At 43.4% G+C, this 20,659-nt stretch overlaps 1 protein-coding gene across 1 annotated transcript in view; it reads right to left on the bottom strand.

The window, feature by feature from the left end:
- Positions 1–20,659, bottom strand: part of LOC107284250 (cohesin subunit SA-2) — a 109,554-nt gene that overhangs the window by 80,437 nt on the left and 8,458 nt on the right. Inside the window, exons 2-6 of the mRNA XM_015812276.1 lie at positions 16,346–16,438; positions 15,951–16,094; positions 8,648–8,732; positions 1,905–2,051; positions 1,667–1,763 (exon numbers count right to left, since the gene is read on the bottom strand). Coding sequence (XP_015667762.1) covers positions 1,667–1,763; positions 1,905–2,051; positions 8,648–8,732; positions 15,951–16,000 — 379 coding nt within the window. The 5' untranslated portion in view covers positions 16,001–16,094; positions 16,346–16,438. The remainder of the gene's footprint in view (positions 1–1,666; positions 1,764–1,904; positions 2,052–8,647; positions 8,733–15,950; positions 16,095–16,345; positions 16,439–20,659) is intronic.

The raw sequence follows: 20,659 nt of genomic DNA on the forward strand, positions 1-20,659 counted from the left end.
ATGATGCTGGAAGTGAGACTTTATTATGGAAATGGAAGAAATTAGTTTAATATTTGAAATAATATAAAAAGGATTATATGTTTGTAAAGAACTTATAGTATTTTGAAAGACTTAAAATATTTGATAAACTTAAGACTGGGATTTTATTTTACTTTTCCAGCTGTGAAGAAGGAAGTATTGACTTAAGATTTTCTTGAAAATATTGACTTGAGAATGAAGAAAGTGAAGGAAAATTTAAGTGTAAAATGTAAGAAAAAATTTATATAAAATGTTTGATAGATATTTAGATTTTTAAAAACTGTTTTGAGATTATATTTAGAGAAAGTACGGAGTGAATAAATATCATATAGTTTTTGAGTAGATATATTGTTTTTACTTATTGCTTTATTAGAGTTAAAGTAGGTATATATTGATTGTATTATGTTTGTTTAGTTAAATTGTAATTTAGATATGGAATGGGATGTGTTTTAATCCTGTTTTTGGTTCCGGGAAGTCCAGGGGGGGAAGGGGATTAGGGGAATCATAAAAATTGATGTATTTACATGTTATAGGTAAACTATAATTGTATTGATAAGAGGAGATGCTCGGCTGGTATCCCAAATTGCACTCGATGAGGTGGTTAGAAAGGAGATGGGACGTAGGTAGGTGGAAAGGAGGAAGGAGGAGAGGTTGTGGGTTGGAGGGAGGAAGGATAGGAAAGTGGATGAGGGTGGAGGCAAGGCGGGGACTGCCGAGCATTTCCGACAATGTATTGACTTGGATTTTTTTTTCTCTGTTTGTGTATGTAAATGCATCATATTGATATTTGTTGTTTAATTATAAAAATCAATAAAAACTTTATTAAAAAAAGTATTTAAAAAATAAAGTACTCTTGTACTGTAATCATAGCCATTAGAGATGACAGTAAGGGAAATGTTTTGCTCTTTCTTCTGTAGTTGTTAAGATACTAAAAATATATTCTGTACAAAAAAAAAGATCTTTAAAAACTGTTTTGAGCTTAAATGTTGAAGGTGGATAGATTATATTTAGAGAAAGTATGGAGTGAATAAATATCATATAGTTTTTGAGTAGATATATTGTTTTTACTTATTGCTTTATTAGAGTTAAAGTAGGTATATATAGATTGTATTATGTTTGTTTAGTTAAATTGTAATTTAGATATGGAATGGGATGTGTTTTAATCCTGTATTTGGTTCCGGGAAGTCCAGGGGGGGATGGGGATTAGGGGAATCATAAAAATTGATGTATTTACATGTTAGAGGTAAACAATAATTGTACTGATAAGAGGAGATGCTCGGCTGGTATCCCAAATTGCACTCGACGAGGTGGTTAGAAAGGAGATGGGATGTAGGTAGGTGGAAAGGAGGAAGGAGGAGAGGTTGTGGGTCAGAGGGAGGAAGGATAGGAAAGTGGATGAGGGTGGAGGCAAGGCGGGGACTGCCGAGCGTTTCCGACAATGTATTGATTTGGATTATTATTTTTTTTCTCTCTGTTTGTGGATGTAAATGCATCATATCGCTATTTGTTGTTTAATTATAAAAATCAATAAAAAATTTATTTAAAATATATATATATATAATCCTACATTGTAAACAAGAATACACTGAATGTATTATGAAAAAAATTTAATCATTGTCTCTTTATAATGTAGAAAAAGGATTTTTACCTTGACAGCCTGAACACTGAATGAAGAAGTTAATGAGATCCAGAAGTGCCACATCTCTATCTTTTTTGTAGGCTTCAATCCAGTCATCTATCACAGACTGAACCAGATTGCAAAAAACAGATTAAAAACTAAAAATGGCATATCTCAACAGTGAAATAAAAGAGAGGAAAGCAACAAGGTTTTCATAAACAGTTTAATTTATAGATGTCTATTCAATCCAGAAAATATGTAGATGTACCTGCATAGCTCTTTTCCCCATACTGATCACCTCAAACAATGTAACGGCTTCAACCACTTCTCCATTTTGCAGCTGGCTTGACCATCTACTATTGGAAGAGTTTCTTCTTCTGTTTTCACATTGTTCTCGGACTTTTCTTTTCCCTTTCTAAAATGATAAAGATGAAATCCACCCTAGGACGCAGGAACAGTATGTGAAGGGACAAATTCCTTGACAGAATTGTTATAGAAGGGATGTTGTCTTACCTGAACGCCTTTTCTCAGCACGGAGATGGATAATCCACCAATGGGCTAACTCAATCCTCCTGCCCAATCAGATCATAAGCTAACTTGCCACGCCTGTCCTGGGCCTATTTTCCCAGTCTCGACGAGGGCGCAGCTACTGACTGACAGCATGACGTGTTGGCTCACAGAAACTAACCCTAGGCCTAAGGACCTAAATGGGTGGGTGTGCGTTATCCATCTCCGTGCTGAGAAAAGGCGTTCAGGTGAGACAACGCCCCTTCTCCAGCACAGGAGATGGATAATCCACCAATGGGACATACCAAAGCCCACTGTCCTTACGGGAGGGAAGCGGGCAAGTTTGGAACCGTGTCACGGGGCACCACCTGTTGCAGAACCCTCCTGCCAAAGGAGGCCTCAGCGGATGCGTACCTGTCCAGTTTGTAATGCCGTATGAACGGCAAAGGCGAAGACCACATGGCCGCCTTACACACCTCCTCAATTGAAGCCTGAGTGGCCCAAGCCGCAGATGTGGCTGCACTACACGTAGAGTGAGCCATGACACGACGTGGAACTGGCAAGGAATTGGACTGGTACGCCTCCGCAATGCAGGCTCTTATCCACCGGCCGATCGTGGAGGCCGAGACCTTCCGACCCTTGGAGGAAGGATGGAACGAGATAAAGAGTGCCTCAGAGCTGCGGAAGGCAGCCGTCCGCTTGATATAATAACGGAGAGCCTGGCGAACGTCCAAGGAATGCCACTGATGTTCCAGATTATGGGAAGGATTAGGGCAGAAATCTGGGAGAACAATATCCTGAGCCCTATGAAATAGGGAGTTGACTTTGGGGACAAAGGTGGGGTCTAAGCGAAGGGTAACACGGTCCCGGTGAAAAATACATAAATCATCCCTGAGAGTGCTGCCATCTCGGAAATGCGCCGGGCCGAAGTGATGGCTACCAAGAAGGCGACCTTGAGAGATAAGGATCTCATGTCGCACGAACTGAGGGATTCGAAAGGAGCTTTGGTGAGAGCCTGAAGGATCCGAGGCAATTCCCACGAGGGATATCTGTGGACCACAGGAGGCCTAGTATTAGTTGCACCCTTGAGGAAAGAACGGATCAAGGGATGTTGGCCCAGAGAACTAACAGTGTCGCAAGTAATCAATGTAGAAAGGGCAGCCACCTGTCTGCGCAATGTATTAGGTGCTAATCCCTTATTCAGACCCTTGAGTAAGTAGTCCAAAATATTTGGAATGGTCAATTCCAATAAAGGCAGGTGGTGAGTGGAACACCACCAGCAAAAATTCTGCCACGTGGCATCATAGATGCGGTTGGTAGCCGGTCTACGAGATGCCTGGATTATGGAAATGACTCCTGGCGAACAGGATTCCCGGGATAGGAGCCGGTGCTCAAGTGCCATACGGCTAACTGAAGCCATTGAGGGTCCAGGTGAATCAGATCCCCCTGGGTTAGTGATACCCGGTCCGGAGGAAGTCTCCAAGTGCGCGACAGGGAAAGGCTGACGAGGTCGGCGAACCAAGGCCTCCGCGGCCAGTAAGGGGCTATCAAGAGAACCTCTGCCCTCTCTTGCAGAAGCTTGCAGATGACTGCCAGGAGAAGAGGAAGAGGGGGAAAGGCATAGAGGAGGCCCTCCGGCCATAGGAGCCAAAGGGCATCTACTCTCTCTGCCCCCGGAGTTGGGAAGCGCAAAATGAATCGCGGGAGTTGTGTGTTCACCTGGGAGGCGAACAGGTCTTTGATGGGGAGGCCGAATCTGTAGGAGATCTCCCTGAATAGATCCAGGTGCACACGCCATTCCGAGTGGTCCACGGTCGACCTCAGAAAGTCTGCCCTTTTGTTTGCCTCCCCCGAGATGTGGTCTGCCCTGATCGAGGCAAGGTTGGTCTCTGCCCAGGAACCCAGCAGCTGGGCCTCAGTCAGGAGGGCACGGGATCGGGTACCCCCCCTGCCGCCCGTCACATGGGCCTTTGCCGCCACGTTGTCCGTGAGGACTAACACGTGTTGTCTCGCAATCCTGTGGCAGAAGTGACGAAGAGCTAGATGTATGGCCCTGAGTTCCAGCCAATTGATATTGTGTCTCAGGTCTGACCGAGACCATCGTCCCTGGGCCCACTGCGACTGATAGTGTGCTCCCCAGCCAAACAGGCTGGCGTCCGTCGCGATCGTGAGCCGACCAGGCTCCTTGAAGAGAGACCCTCTGGCCATGGCAGGAGAGATCCACCATCTGAGCGAGCGCAGGATGTGTGGTAGAATCCTTACCTCTCGGTTGGAAGTGCTGGTACCCTGCTTCTGGTAGGGAAGCAGAAACCACTGGAGAGTCCATGAGTGTAACCTGGCCCAGGGAACGATCGCTATGCACGATATCATCTTCCCCAGTAGCCGGGAGAGACCGGAGGGCGACAGAGTCCTGTCCCTGCAGACCTTGAGAACCAGGTCCCGTATGCTGTCCCTGCGTTCCTGGGACAGATAAACCCTACATTCTATTGTGTCTATTATGGCTCCCAAGTGAAGCAATCTGGTCGATGGGACCGTCTGACTTTTCTTGAAGTTGACCGAAAAGCCGTGACTCTGTAGGACCTCGATCACCAGTCTCAGGTCTGACTGAGCCCCCGGGGAGAAGACGATTGGATTAAGATGTCGTCCAGATAACATTGCACCCAAATCGGCACCAACCTCAGGTGTGCGGCTAGGACTGCCAGGACCTTGGAAAACACCCTTGGGGCCGACGACAGGCCGAACGGGAGTGCCCTGTATTGATAATGATGCCCCATGTAACTGAACCTGAGAAACTGGCGGTGGCCGGGAATGATAGGGATGTGTAAGTACGCCTCTGTGAGATCCACGAACGTTAGAAAGTCCCCCTTTCGGATGCTGCCTAAGATGGACTGAAGTGTTTGCATTTTGAACCTTCGGTATGCCAGATAAAAGTTCAGGCCTTTTAAGTCTAAGATTGCTCTCCATCCTCCCGAGGTCTTGGGGATCACAAAGAGAATGGAGTAAAATCCGTGACCCCGTTGAACCGGAGGTACCGGTTCTATGGCCCTTATGTCTAACAACAACATGCCTCCTGCATGAGACCTTTCCTTACTGAGTTTTTTGATTGGGGGCAAGAAATGAACCATCTTGGTGGACTGGAAGTGAATTCCAGGGATAGACCGTGTTGAATGGTGTCCAGGACCCAGGCGTCTGTGGTGGTGACCTCCCATTGAGTGACAAATAGGGACAGCCTGCCCCCTATGGGAGGATCCACTCAGGAGTCACTTTTTGCGGAAGGGACGTCCCCCACCTCGAAAGGGCCGTTTGGACTGAAACTGTTGCCTGGGTCTTGAGGCCGGTCTATCGACCGGACGGTCTTGTCTGGGAGTGAAGGGTCGTGAAGGTTGCGTAGTCGAAGGAGTAGAGGCAGATAGAAAGAACTGTCTACGATTATAAGGATTAGTCCGCCTATCAGACCGTTTGGTAAGGTGGGCCAGAATCTTCTTTTTATCCTTATTTTTGATCAGAAACGGGGCTAAGGCATCCCCGAATAATTTGCTACCCTGGTATGGGGCTGCTGCCAAACGCCACTTGGACTTGGCGTCTGCCTGCCAGTGTCTTAGCCATAGCATGTGACGGGCTGTCACATTGGACGCCAAGGACCTGGAAGAAAACCTTGCAGCGTGTAGAGTCGCATCGGAAGCATATTCCGTCGCGGCCATTAACTTGCTCAGGTCCTGATGTATATGGACATCGTCCGGGGGGATCCTGGCCTGGAGCTGACAAAGCCAGATAAGGGCGGATCTAGTGAAGAACAAGGCTGAAGTAGCAGCCCTGATAGACCACGCCACCACCTGGTGTGTCCTCCTAAATGCCAGTTCTGATCTGTGTTCCTCAGTTTTTAAGGCCTCAGACATATCCCCTGAAATAGTGGTAGGGGAGAAAAGGTGAGACAGAGGCTCATCCACCGTGGGCACGTCCAGTGCCTCTGCTAAATCTGAGGCCACGCTAAACAGTTTTTTATCGTTCCCACCTGGAAGAGGAAAGGTACCCGGGGAAGCCCATTGTTTCTTAACTGCATTGAGGAATAATGGTGGACAGGGAACATGATGTTGGGTGACAACCGGTTCGACAAAAATGGGGTCCACCGTTTTCTGAGTCCGTTGCAGTTGCTGCTGGAGCGGACCGGTCAGGTCCCACGTGCGCTGCAGAGCTAGCCTTGCAAAGTAAGGGTAGAAAGAGAGATGGATTAAATAGACCGCCGAATGGGGGCGGATCCGGGGCCGATTCCTCCTCCTCCAACCACGAGGCGTCAAGGGCCTGCTCCTGCTCCGGGGTTAATGAAACCCCACTATACAAGGAATGGGAGGGGGAGGGAGGATCGTGAGAACTCTGATGAGCTGGGCGAGAAAGAGGAAGGGAAAGCAAGGAATCCGCCCTGGGTACCAATGGAGACCTGCCCGCGAGAGCCCTCTCCACCGCCTGAGCCACCAGGACTTGGAGCCTATCCTCTAGGGGAGGAAGAGTGGACTCCTCCTCTCTGAGCCCCGCGGCTGTGGACGTGAAGGTGGCTTCTGGGGCCTGCTGGGCCCGTGGGCTGGTCGGGGACCTGAATGTATGTGCGTCAGGTTCCAGACCGGGCTGACCAGAGGAAGTAGATGGCTCTACCGGTGACCAGACTTCCTGGGCAGAAGAAGAGAGACCGAGAGGCAAATAAAAAAAGGTAGACTCAGTCTGAGCGGTCTTGGCCCTGGCCTGTTTTTGAGCCTTTGAAAACTCTTTTTCCAATGCTTGGTGTCTCCTGCTGGCCTGTTTTTCAGCCAATTTGGAGGTTTCCCCCCCAGATACAGCCTTGGGTTTGACCTTGGCTGAGATCCTACCAGCAGCCTCTTTGCTAGGGGACCTGTGCCTTTTCCGGATGGAGGAAGGAGGGGAGGCGTCCTTGGATTGGGAGGCCATGTTATCCTCCATGCTGGTATAAAATCTTCAGGTGCACGAGAGGGTACCCCTGGGAAAAGGATCAATTGGCTAATAAGGGTGTAGGGCAACGGCTGGTAGAACTACCCTACCCCCCCCCCGGTCACCGAACCGGTAGTATCCAAAAGACCGGTCCTACTTGCAGCCGCTATAATTTCCCCCAGAGGGTGGACTGCGGCCTGCTAGTGAGGCTTGCTGTGTTGCCAGGCCAGCAATGTAAAAAGATGGCAACTAATACAGAGTCAGAGGCTGGGAACTACTGTGTTAATCAGCTAGCCAAATGGTGACCAGGTCTGGAGACACCAGAGGGCCTAATGAAATCAATTGGGCCTATGCCAAGGAATGAAAGAGGAAACAGAGAAATGCCACAAAAGGAGTCTCCTAGGTTGACCAGAGAGAGATCCCAGGCAATCCTTGGGTACAAGGAACCCGGGAGGGCCTTGGTTAGAAAAGCCCTCAGTAGGCCTTAGGCTGGAACATGAGGAGCTTCCAAAATGGCGGCCTTGGGAAGATGACGAAGTTTCCAAGATGGCGCCCGCAACCGGTGAGGCTGCTGACTAGGCCTGGGCCTTCTTTTGATGATGTGTTATTTTTCAGGGGCTGATGTACAATGAAGGAGAGAGATGCCCCTTGAAGGAAACGCCAACGAAAGGTGAAGTAGATTGGGGGAAAATCCCTTCCCCCACCCCCCTCCCCTTGTAGCTGGCAAGGGCTTGCGACGGCCATGCGGTCCGCAAAATGGCGGCTGCGTCCCAAACGCCATTCTCCCCCTTCGGCTCCAAACGGACTGCAAGCGGCTCACCCAACCGGACGCGGTGCGAGAAGAAAGCGGCAGGGGAAAAACAGCCTCCCCAGCTGATCAGCGGCGTTTCGGGAGCCCTTGGAAGCCTCCCGTGCAAGTGCTTGTGATACGAGGCCCTGCGGCCTCCACGGAGCTGATCCAATCGCCGTAAGGCCGTTGGAGTTGCAGTTGCAAGCTCTGACGCCGAGGTGAGCTGGAGGAAGGGGGGGGAATTTGCAGCAGCGCTGAGCTAGGAAAGAAAGGGAGAAACAGAAGCCTCCATTTGTTGCTGAATCCCAATGGGGATCAGATGAAGGGAGAGTCCTCTAGAGCAGCGCTGGTCCCAGCGCTATTCAGAGAGCTAGAAGTTAAGGACTAATGGATAATCCACCAATAGATTAAGATCTACCTGCCTGTGAGCCAAACATGCACGTCTGTTCTGGGCAAGAACAAGTCGAGACTGGGAAAACAGGCCCAGGACAGGCGTGGCAAGTTTGGCTGACTTGATCTGATTGGGCAGGAGGATTGAGTTAACCCATTGGTAGATTATCCATCTCCTGTGCTGGAGAATAAATATATTCTACCTTGATCCAACATTATCAGCTGGATCTAGATCAACTCTAGACATACCCTTGAACTTAAATATATTAAATTGACAGCATCACCCCCCAATATGGTTTAAATTATAAATTGCACCCAGTGAGATTCAAGATCTAATTCCATTTTTTCCCATCTAATTTTATAAAATTAGAAATCATAGCACTTACAAAAACTTCAGTGTTGCTATTTCTCAAGCAATTTCCACTTGGTGCAGTGGATTCAGGGGCAACCTCATCTTGGATTCCATTTTCTCTGAACATAATTTTAAAAACATAAGAAAAACTCATATGAGGTATGAACTTTAAAAGAGAATAGTATTCTGTAATCTTGTTAAAGATATTGTTAGTTAAATCAATTTATCCACCAAAGAGAAAAATACATTAAACGTGATATTCAAAAGCTGCTTTCTTAAAACAAATAATGCATCAATGTTTGAATACAGTAAAGCTGTATATACAGCAAACATAGAACCAGAATAGATATTCCACAGAACATTCAAATAAATTTCTAACACTTCTTTTAATGAAAATTAAGTACAGAAAGCTGGAATTAAAAATTTCCCTCTACTGCTAAATATCTGTGAATGTGATTTTTCTCTCTCTGAGAAATCTGAAGAAACAAATATTTACCAAATAACTGGCACCTGTTATGTGATGCTCCTACATTTTATTGAAAATCAAAGGCACCTTTATAACAAAACCATCTGTATAGTCTCCATTTAAAAATATCTTTGCTGTTTGTTTCTTATAAATTGCTTGAATAGCATTTATAAAGATTTCACCAAAATCCATTTCCTTCAACTGTTGAAACATAAATTGCCAATTTAAATTATCAAAGGCTTTTTGTGCGTCAAGAAATATAAGTGCCATCTGTTTCCCAGGATGATTTTCATAATATTCCAAAACATTTAAGATGATCCTTAGGTTATTCTTTATCTGCAATGTCGAAGAGAAATAAAGTTTACCTATTTTTGGTTGTTATAGCAATCTAGAATGTTGTCTTTTAATATGCATCTCTTGAAGGCAAATTAAAGGCAAATTATGTCCAATTTCAATTTTTGTAGTTATGAAATATTTTACTCCTTTTTGATGGGGAGTTCAGACCACTTATATTTATTGAAAAGATTCTAGTCTCCTCCATAATTTTAGTTATATCTGGATCTCAATCTTCTAGGGGAGCTTGTCTGCCTCTGATCTTTGGGCCTTACATCTTCCTCTGATTGGGTCTTTTGGGGTTCTTCCTCCATTTGCTTCGATGTTCCTGCACCCGTCATTTCCTCTGATTTCTTGGATTCACCATTGCCTTTTTCCAAAAAAGCTCTATGATTGTTGAAAAATTCCTCTGCTTGAGATGGGGTGTCCAGTCTATATCTTTTCGAGTCCCAGAAGATTAATAATCCTTCTGGGACCAGCCATCTAAAATTCACTCCTTTGTTGAACAATTTCCTTGTTAAAAATTGATACTCTCTTCGAGCTTCTCTTATTCTTTTAGGAATCTGTTTCAGAACTACAAGTTCTTTGTCTTTATATTTCAGTGGTTGATCTCTTATTGCTCTCAAAATCTCATCTCGTGTGGATCTTTTGAGGAATCTTACATGGACCTCCCTGGAACTCTAAATCTTCTTGCATAGCTTGAATTAACTCTAAAAACCTGGTCCATTTCTCATTTCATTTGGTCCATTTCCATTCCAAGTAGTTCTGCCAGTATCTCACTCATCAACTCCAATAAGCTCTCATCCTTCTCTTCTATAATATTTTGGAATCTTAAAAAGTATGATGCTCTTTCCATCTCCATGACGGCCATATTGTCCGCGTTAGCTTGCGCCAATCTCTGGTTTTCCTCTTGCAAAGCTTCTAATTTCTGATCAACCACCGCTGACTTATCTTCTATTTTTTGCATTCTTTGTTGAGTGTCTGTCATCGCCTGTTGAAAAGTTTCCATTTTTTGATCCATTTTAAGAAGATCATTTTTCAAATCTTCATAATTTTTATCCAAATCTTTTTTCATTTCCATTTTAGACGCAATTGCTTGGAGTATCATTTGCATATCTTTTTATTGCGTTTCCTGTTGTAGAAATGTCGTAATTGATTTTTGGGGAGCTGGACTCACCGAAGTTGAAGCAGGGGCCGAGGAACCCTTCTTCACCCCGTTAGCCAAATTTGAGATGCTCATTTTCTAATTGTTGTTTTTATTTATAATCCAGTAAGGAGCCCAATGGCTAATTATAATCCGCCAAACGGCCCGATGGCCAATTGTAATCCAAAGCTCTCCTATTATCAGGAGACAAGGCGAAATGTGATTGAAAAAAAAAGAAACAAAAACCAATCCAATAGGGAGATAATTAAAAAGAAAAAGAAAAACAACTTCCACAACCAACCAAATCATGAAAAAAGAGAAAAGGAGAGTACATATTTATATCCAAAGAGGAAGACTGAAAAAAGGTGTAAAAAAAGGAACAAAAAAAAGAAAAAACCAACAAAAGAGAGAAAAATAAAAAATTCTAAAAGGGAAAAAATTATAAGCAAGAGAAAAAAAGAACAATTTATAGTCCAATTACAAGTTAAAAATTTATTCCACTGCCAAAAAAAGAGAAGAAAAAAAGCCAATAAAAATTCCCTTCTTTTGTAATTTTCCTTATTATAGGCAATATGCAAGTGGCCAGACACTCACAAAAAAAAAGTCTCTTTCAGTATCTTTTAAAAGAGATAGAAATGTCTACGCGTAGAGCCAAGTGTCTGGGCATTGAGCCAAGTTTTGCAGCTGAATAAGCAAAGCTGCCAGCGAACAGAGAGGAGAAAAAAAAAAATTACAAGGTAACCACCAGGGGAACACTGGTCTCTCTCCCCCCCCCGACGTTTAAATAGAAAAAAGAAAGTATTCAAAGTGGAAACAAAGTTTTAAAGTTTTAGTAGAAAACAAAAAAGAAGCAGTTAGCGTGGCTTTTCCCAGGAAGTTTTCTTTTCCTTCTACAAGTTAAATAGTTTCTCCAGTTTAATTTTGAAATAGTCCAAGTTGCTTCTCCTTAGTAAAATCGCTTAAACCGCCACTTGTACGGGAGGGGGGGAGAACAAAAACCCCTCCTCTTTCCTCCCTTCAGCTTCCAGCTTTGAATTAAAGACAGATTATTCTTTCCGATAAAGTCCACTTTACCAAAAGAATAGAAACATAGTCTCACCCGGCCCGGCTGCTTGCTTTCCAAATCAGCTGTTTTCTGTCTCTGACGATCAGCTGATTAATGGCGGCACGCATAGATGCATTCCGCCTTTCTTTTGCTGGTTCCAGGACTGCTTTGGGTTCTGCAAGCTGGCTACCGTCGGCTCCTGTTCCTCAAAGGTTCGTCCCTCGGTAGCCACCCCTCCAGGGTGGCATTTGGCCCTAATGGGCCCACCAGCGAAGGAAATTCGGACCTGGGGAACGGACAATCGCTCCCCAGCATCTGGTCAGCGGCATCACCGGAAATCCTCCCCCATTGTTGCCTTTGTTATTTATTCTTACATTGGAAGTGTTGGCTAAGAATATTAGGCAGGATATGGAAATCAAAGGACTGGAGATAAAAGATCAGAAATATAAATTACAGGCATTTGCAGATGATTTGGTTTTTATTCTGGAAGAGCCATTGGAAACAGCCACCAAACTCTTGCAGATAATACAGAAATTTGGAAAAGTGGCTGGACTGAAAATAAATAGGGAAAAGACTAAAGTTTTAACAAAAAACCTAACAAACAGAAAAACTAATGCTAAAAAGACAAATCTTCAAATAGTTAAAAAAGTTAAATATTTAGGTATTCATTTAACAGCAAAATATACAACATTAAAAGAGGATAACTATGAGAGATTAGTGAAACAAATAAAAGCAGATTTGGAAAAGTGGAAAAATCTTCAATTATCATTGTTAGGAAGAATAGCGACTGTTAAGATGAATATTTTACCAAAGCTACTTTTCCTATTCCAAAGAGTTCCTGTTAAACTGACTAAGAAATTTTCTGATGATTTAAACACAACAATACTGAGATTTATATTGCAAGGAAAAAAAGCAAGAATTAAAATTAAATTACTACAGGAAACTAAAGACAGAGGGGGCTTTGGACTCCCAGACTGGAGACTGTATTATCAAGCAGCTATTTTGCTCTGGCTTAAAGAATGGATCACATTGAGAAGCAAACGACTTCTGTACTTAGAAGGACATGATTTAGAAGGCTGGCATGCGTTTATGTGGTATGAGAAAAATAAAGTACATAAATACTTTCAAAACCACACTATAAGGAATGTATTGCTTTCAGAGTGGGAGAGAATTAAACACAAAACCTACATGAAAATACCTCAGTGGCTTTCTGTAATGGAAGCGTTTGTTTACCCAAATTTAATTAATTATGATAAACTCGTTACTTATAAAGATGTGCTGGATAAGGATGGAAAACTTAAAGACAGACAAGTTTTGCAACAACAAGGTATTGATTTAACATGGTGGTCGTATTTGTAAATTCAAACAAGATATGAAAAAGATGTAAAATTAACGGGATTTTATAAAGAACAGATACCAATTGATAAAATACTCCTAACAACAGATGAAAATTTGATTTAAAAACTTTATAAATTTCTGTTAAGTTGGAAGATGGAAGAAGAACAAGTAAAAGAAACAATGATAGTATGGGCAAAGAACTTTGGACATTTTATAAATTTAGAAGATTGGCAAAAACTTTGGGCTGGAAATATTAAACTTACTAAAGCAGCCTCATCTAAAGAAAACTTATATAAAATGTTTTATAGATGGCATATGACACCAGTTAGATTAGCAAAAATGTTTAAAAACGTATCAAACATTTGCTGGAAATGTAAACAAAACCAAGTACCTACTACCACGCCTGGTGGACATACCCTAAGGCAAAGAAATTTTGGTTTAGGATCCATCGATGGCTGGAAAAAATGACTAAAATACAAATAGAATTTAAGCTTGAATTGTTTTTGTTAAGATTATCAGGAACTAATTATGGAAAAGAAAATGAATATTTAATACTACATGTAGTATTAAATGAATATTTAATACTACATTCAAGATCTTATTCAAGAGGGGGGCGCGGACCTGGCAGGTATCACCGAGACCTGGCTGGGCACAGAGGGGGGAGTGCCCCTCGTAGACATGTGCCCGCCGGGTTTCCAGGTATTCCATCAGCCAAGGACCCGGGGTAGGGGCGGTGGGGTAGCGGTCATTATACGGGAGAACCTAGGCCCAAGGGAGACCACTGTGNTAGAGCCCCTGTCATGGTCAGATCATTCACTCCTCAGGTTGGACTTCCGGACCGCTCCCCCCCGCCGCAGGGAGGAGGAACCACTTAGATGGTTCCGCCCCAGGCGCCTGATGGACCCAGAGAGGTTCCAGACGGAGCTTGGGCCATATCCGGCGGACCTAGCTCACGATTCGGTTGAAAATCTGGCGGCGGCCTGGGAGCCGGCAACCACAGCCACTCAGTCTTGGAAGGGTTGAGCCTGAGTCTGTTTCTCCCCATCCAGACCCGTACGGCCTCCAGACCCGTACGGCCTCCAGACACCGGGCCATCACGTCAAGGGCATCATTGGGGTGGCCTGGGGTGGAAATGTACAGCTGAGTATCATCAGCGTACTGATGGAAATCCACCCCAAAGCTTACATACATTCAATCAGAATAAATTAGGATGAGGTATGTCAATTGCATCTAGAATGTCTCAGATTCCATTCAGCTGATTTGATGAGTAGGAATATTATAAGTGATACTTAGTCAAGTTCTAATTTACTGTATTATTAAATGAAAAGACAAAAGCAATGACTGTCAAAGTTCTGGCTGACGATCTCCATGAAGTAAGCACACCTGAGACGTTATTATGTCTAATGCAAGACTTTACTGAGCAACACATGCCGGCATTAATGAATGGAAAGTCAGCTCTGATTAAATTGGTGCAAAAGCAGTATATTAAAAGTATAGAAACTCCCTTTCCCCCTGACAGTGTAAGTCACATTATCCAATTAATCTCCAGACAATTATTATGAGAAATAATCTTCAGTTTCCAAAACAAACTCATGGATGACCTTACAGCTCCACAGCTGCAATACACATTCTATTCTTCTCTACTCCCCTCCCCTGGTTCTGTAGGCAAGCCAAGGGGGGGGGGGAATATCCGAAGCAGCATGAAGTTTTTCCAAGCTTGACAATGACATCTGTATGCAGATGGTAAAATCCCAAGAGTCCAGTCAAAGATAATTCTAAATCTGAAGCACCTTCAAAATAATTTTTCCCAATCCATTGCTTTGAACTGTGCTAGAGAGATAGGTTTAAGTTTCATATGATATTTCCCAGTTTGCTCAAGTGCCACTATGTGGAAACTTAAAATGATATCTGGGACTGCTTACAGTGTTATTTCTATTGCAAATGGAATTGCCTGCTATTGTGAGAAAAATTCATTATGAATTATTACAATAAAAGAAAGCCAAACTGAGGATCTTTTCCGTGTTCCCATTCAATTTAGGCCTGTCTTTCATCAAGTTACCTGTTACATTAAGTAACAGATACATGTAGTCCTCAACCTACGATCACAATTGAGCCCAAAATTTCTGTTGTTAAGTGAGACATTTGTTAAGTGAGTTTTGTCCCATTTTATGACCTTTCTTGCCTCAGTTGTTAGGTGAATCACTGCAGTTGATAAGTTAGTAACCCAGTTGTTAAGGGAATCTGGCTTGCCCATTGATTTTGCTTGGCAGAAGGTTGCAAAAGGTGATCACATGATCTTGGGAAATGGCAATGGTCATAAATATGAATCAATTGCCAAGCATCTGAATTTTGATCACATGATCATGGGGATGCTGCAAAGATCGTAACTGTGAAAAATGGTCATAAATCACTTTTTTCAGTGCCATTGTAACTTTGAACAGTCAGTAAACGAACTCTTCTAAGTCGAGGACTACCTGGCAACAGTTTGGCAACAGGCACACACTTCACAATGGAGAAGCAATGCCGGGATGGTGAGGCTTAACATTTTTTGTTGAAATCAACTACTTTTATTATTTACTTCTATTCCAGATCCATAATGCATTTGTTTTCAGTGGGAAAAGTAGTAGGCACAGGACACTTTTCACTTGACTTTTGTTAACATTTCTCATAGCTCTATGGACAATCATTTCTAGCCTTCCAATCCTGTTCCCCTCTCAACAAACTCCCCTGTTCATCCACATATCCCACAAGGAAAAAGAAAAATCTAATTTGACTTACTCTATATATTGTCTCAAACACACACACACACACACACACACACACACAGGCAGAGAAGTCATTGCTCTTTTCTCCTTTGAGGAAAGAGCAACAAGCTTGAATGAAGAGGCTGGTTCTCTTATTTAAAGTAAAATAAAGTAAACAAAGTACTTTTTAAAAGCAGAGCTTTATTTTTTTTCCCTCTAACTGAATAGAATTGTCTGTTTAGGCATCAGGGTTGGCTAAGTACTCACCCATGATCCTCTCTGACAACATTGAACTGACATCTTTCTCCTGGAGACATTCACACTCAAAATATGTGAAGAACAGTCTTTGAATGTATGGAATTATGTGTGCTGGCATTCACACAACTTTACAATAGCAAAGTACAGAAATACCTGGAAGCCAAAACATATACAATATTAGCCAGCACAACCTCTCTACTGTAGAGCAATTTTCAGAGAGGTTGATGGGGATTATCTGAAACATTAACATACTGAAAACTCCTGGTTGTGTAACAAATGAACAGGTCTATTAATAGATGTACAGACATGTACCCACATTTCTAAACCATAAATATAACTTAATGAAACATAGTTTTAAATGAAAATGCCAAGGTAATGTTTATATACTATTGTTAGGGACTTACTTGTGGTTAGAGAGATTGGAAACGGACGGACTCTGCTATCATTACCACTACATCCTCTCAGCAGGGCAGAAAGTAAATCATCCAGAGTAGACACTTTAATATGAAAAATATAAACAAAAGAAATTTCAGTTTACTCTCCTTACCATCCCTGTGAACAACAGTAACAAAACTCACAATTGAAACACACAGTTCCATGAAACATTTAAAAAATACAAAAGTAGCAACAAATATATAATTATATTTTAGCAAAATTATACTTTTAATCAATGGTATTATGTGTCAATGATCCCACTGTCAACTCTGCAATGAGCCTGAATGAGGCTCGTTTTTGGTTGCCACCAGACTGGGAGGGGTGTGTGGAATTTTTCTGCTAGCTTAAACAATTCTGTTCCGTGGGAACCAAGGTCATTTCTGTTTATTGGACTGGGAGGGTGACCTTTCTGTTAGAAAGCCTGCCAAACTATTCTATTGGGAAACGTAGTTGATTGCATAATAGGCTGGGAAGTTTAACTTTGTATACTGTAACTTTTTGGAGGGAACTTTAGTCTTTGTTTCACTTTTGACAGTGCAATACTTTGTAGCCAATAAACATGTTCTTAAAGTAGTGGTGGCGAACCTATGGCACGCGTGCCAGAGGCGGCACTCGGAGCCCTCTCTGTGGGGACATGTGCCGTTGCCCCAGCCTTGCCTCCGCCCACGACCCCCTCCTCACCAGCAGCCCCTCTGGAGGAGAGTCGCCCCGGAGCGTGGCCCACACGGAGCAGCACAGCCAAGGACATGGCAGCCAGGCAGCGTAGACAAGACTCTGCCCTCACGCCCCATCCCGCAAAGTTGATGCTGTGGGGCGCGGGCAGAGGGCATGGCTGCCATGGCGCTGCTGGGCTGCCTGGGTGATCTGCGGTGGGTGGGCCCTGGAGGCGGTGAGTGGTCCTGCGGGCAGGCGGGGTGGGGGATGGGGTGGGGCGGGGGCGGTGCAGTGGGTGGAGCAGGGGTGGGGCCAGTTTTTGGGCACTCGGTCTCTAAAAGGTTCGCCATCACTGTCTTAAAGGAAACCTCAAGCCTCAGAATTCTGTTTTAGTTGGTCTCATCTATTGGAACCATGATACCTATAGGTATCACTAGTAATTTAGCAACATTTATGATGAAAGCCAGTTATCTAACTGCAAACAGCAGTCCATACACAAATAAGGAAAAATACTACTGGTAATACAGTCATCACATTTTGAGGCATAGAGATGATGTGTAGGGTGTTAAAGGGAAAAGTACTGCATTTAATATTGTAAGGAAAAACAGACTCTCTTTGCAAGGATTATAAACATACTCAAGCAAGATGCTATGATCCTACAATCAACTGATATATATAATTTGTTGACCAACTGATATATATATATATAATTTGTTGAGGTATCCAGAGGGCGTTGGAAGAGAAAAGAATGAGGAGGGAAAGAGAAAGAAAGGGCACTATTTGAGATAAATACATACAGTACCTTTAAAAAAAATTGCCATATCAGCTTTCAATAACACGTTTAGTTCCTAGTGTACATGGTTGTTTTCCCAGACCCTCTCCTGAATAATTGAAGGTGAGAATCCCATGTAAAGAACATTAGTGTCAACCTCCAGCTCGAATATCCAAATAGAAGTCCAGGATTACTTTCATTCCTGAAAAGCTTACTGGATTATTGAATACATGACATGGTATAGGCAAAGGAAAACTACTCTAAAATCCCAAGGCATATAACTAAGACATTCCCAGCCAAACCCCACAGATGTCCACATAGCTCATGTAAACAAATTCTCTTCGTTATGGGAGCCATCTGCTATCTTTTTCACACCTGCTAGAAATGTCCTTGAAAGGTTTGCAGATAACCATCTCTCAGCAAACTTCCCAAGAACTGGAAAGGTTTCATTTCTCTAACTAACCCAGTCGAAAACATAATCTCTGCCCCCCTTATCTAATGGCAAGATGAAAACAAAGAGCTGCCAAATTTTCATTCTTAACAATTAGATGATATGCCAATTTGTCAAGGGTCTCCAGCAGTCCTAGGGGTTTGAGACATGCTTCCTTTGAAATAAGAACATATATTCCTCAGTGCTTATGCAAATTTAATTAAAACATGGGAAAGTATGTACTGCTGCAGTCCACCTCTGGTCTTAGTTTTCCTTTCTGAGTTACAGCTGCTTAATTTTTCTTCTATTACTGTTTTCAAGCCATGTTGCATCTTTATAAATTGTAGGCTTTCCAGAAGTTTCTCCCTTATTAGCACTTTTTTAATTAGAAATTAAATTATCTAACCAGACTTAGATAATGATGGATTGAGTTCTCATTCCCCCCCAACACAATTGTCCCATTTAGTTCTCCATTCAAAAAATACAAGCAAGCATTGTCTCCAGTGAATAAGGTCCCTTACCTTTCAACCTACATTATGACTTGAGCTGACTCCTTATTTATTACAACCCTTAACAAAAATCATTTCATTTTGTGGTCACAAGTTTACTCAATAAATGCAGTCCTCTTTTAAAATAAGCTCTTGTGGGCAAAGTTACTTGCTATGTTATCACAATACACTAGTGTCAAGAAGAATCCTTTAACATCAGAAAGTAAGCTGCTGAAATGTATGTGTGAGAACAATCCACATAATGACTAGGGCAGGGTTCCGAAGAACTGGGCCATGAACTGGTACTGGTTCGTGGTCTGTTAGGAACTGGGCCACAGAGTGAAGGTGACCAACCAAAACCATCCCCCCTGGTCCGTGGAAAAATTGTCTCCCACTAAACTGGTCCCTAGTGCCAAAACATTTGGGGACCGCTGGAATAGGGAATTGTATGTTCAGACTGTAGCAAACTTGCTACAATCTTGTCTTCAGCAAATTACAGAAACACCAAAATGATGTACATTATGACATCATCACACAAATGCTAGTAGTATGTACTTGTATCATAACTTCTGACACAAGAACATGTCATTGCATCTGAATGATGACATGATCAACATGTTATGTGCCCCTGCAGATGTCCAAGCCTCTTTGCACTAAGACCTTCCATTATTTAGTCAGGTGCTCACTAACATGTTTTAGGTCAGAGGACTACCTTGGCAAATATGTACAGGCCTCACATGAATCAAACATAATTAAGGAGAATTGGAAAAATGACTTAATGCTATTCATTCAAAGTTTCCATATCCTCCCCCACAGTCATTTCTGATGCAGATAAAATGCAGTGGCTGCCTTTTGCATATACAGGTAATCCCCGAGGTACAAGTGTTCTCTTAACACTCGTTCAAAGTTACGCGATCAGCGCCCCCTATTGTTTACAAGCAAGTCTCAAAATTACGAATATTGCAGCACTACAGCAGTTGTTCGCCCTTACGAGCAACTGCAGAGGCTCTGCAACATTCACCCTATTCCCCCCCTACTCCTCACAACTGCTTCCCCCTCCCTTCCTGCCACACAGGACTCACTTTGCAAAAATCTGTCTCCTCTCTGCCGCAGTTTCTTTCCCTTTGAGGGAGAGGAGAGTCAGCTTGGAAATGCTTTCCCTGCTGACAATGGAAGCTCCTGGGTGCTGTAATATCATGCAAGTTCAAACACCCATTCTCTGCAAAAAAAGATCATGGCCCCCGGAAGCTTCCATTCTCTGGGAGGGGGAGTGTTTGCTTTGTTTGCATACCTATGGGACAAAGCATAGAATCGTCCATGGCCCAGCTGGGTCTTGCTTGCATGCGCCGGCCTTGAGGGCAGGAACAAAGCCTTCAACTGAGCAGGGAGGCATTGTGGGGTCAGGTTCCTGGCATCCACATCCAAGCCAGCAGCAGCGGCAGTAACCACCTGAGCGGCCACAATCACCCTCCCCAGCCAGCCAGCCATCTTGCCCGACCTACTCCTTGCCTGACCGGCCGGCTGGCACAAATCTTCACCACTCTTCTCCTCCTCATCCTCCTCACTCAAGCGGCAGCAGCAGCTTGGGTTTCTCGGCTCCGTCTGAGTGGAGGAAAGCAGAGCAGCAGCAGCAGCAGGATTGCTCTTAAACAACAAGACCCGGGTGCACTGCTTGCTTGCGTGCACCAACCTTGAGAGCAATCCCACTGCTGCACCTCCATTTTCCTCCACTCAGATGGAGCCGAGAAACCCAAGCTACTGCTGCTCATAAACTTTTTATCAGGAGACCTTGGGGAAACTGGATTCTCCCTCTGTGAGCAAATGGAATGGTTCAAAATGAAGCAAATTGCTTTGTTTTCAAATGCCAGATAGGCTCTCATAAACATTTTGTCAGAAGGGAGACCTTGGGGAAACTAGATTCTCTCTCTGTGAGCAAATG

The sequence above is a fragment of the Protobothrops mucrosquamatus genome, unplaced genomic scaffold, assembly GCF_001527695.2.
Source record: "Protobothrops mucrosquamatus isolate PMUCROS unplaced genomic scaffold, P.Mucros_1.0 scaffold77, whole genome shotgun sequence".
Classification (NCBI taxonomy): domain Eukaryota; kingdom Metazoa; phylum Chordata; class Lepidosauria; order Squamata; family Viperidae; genus Protobothrops; species Protobothrops mucrosquamatus.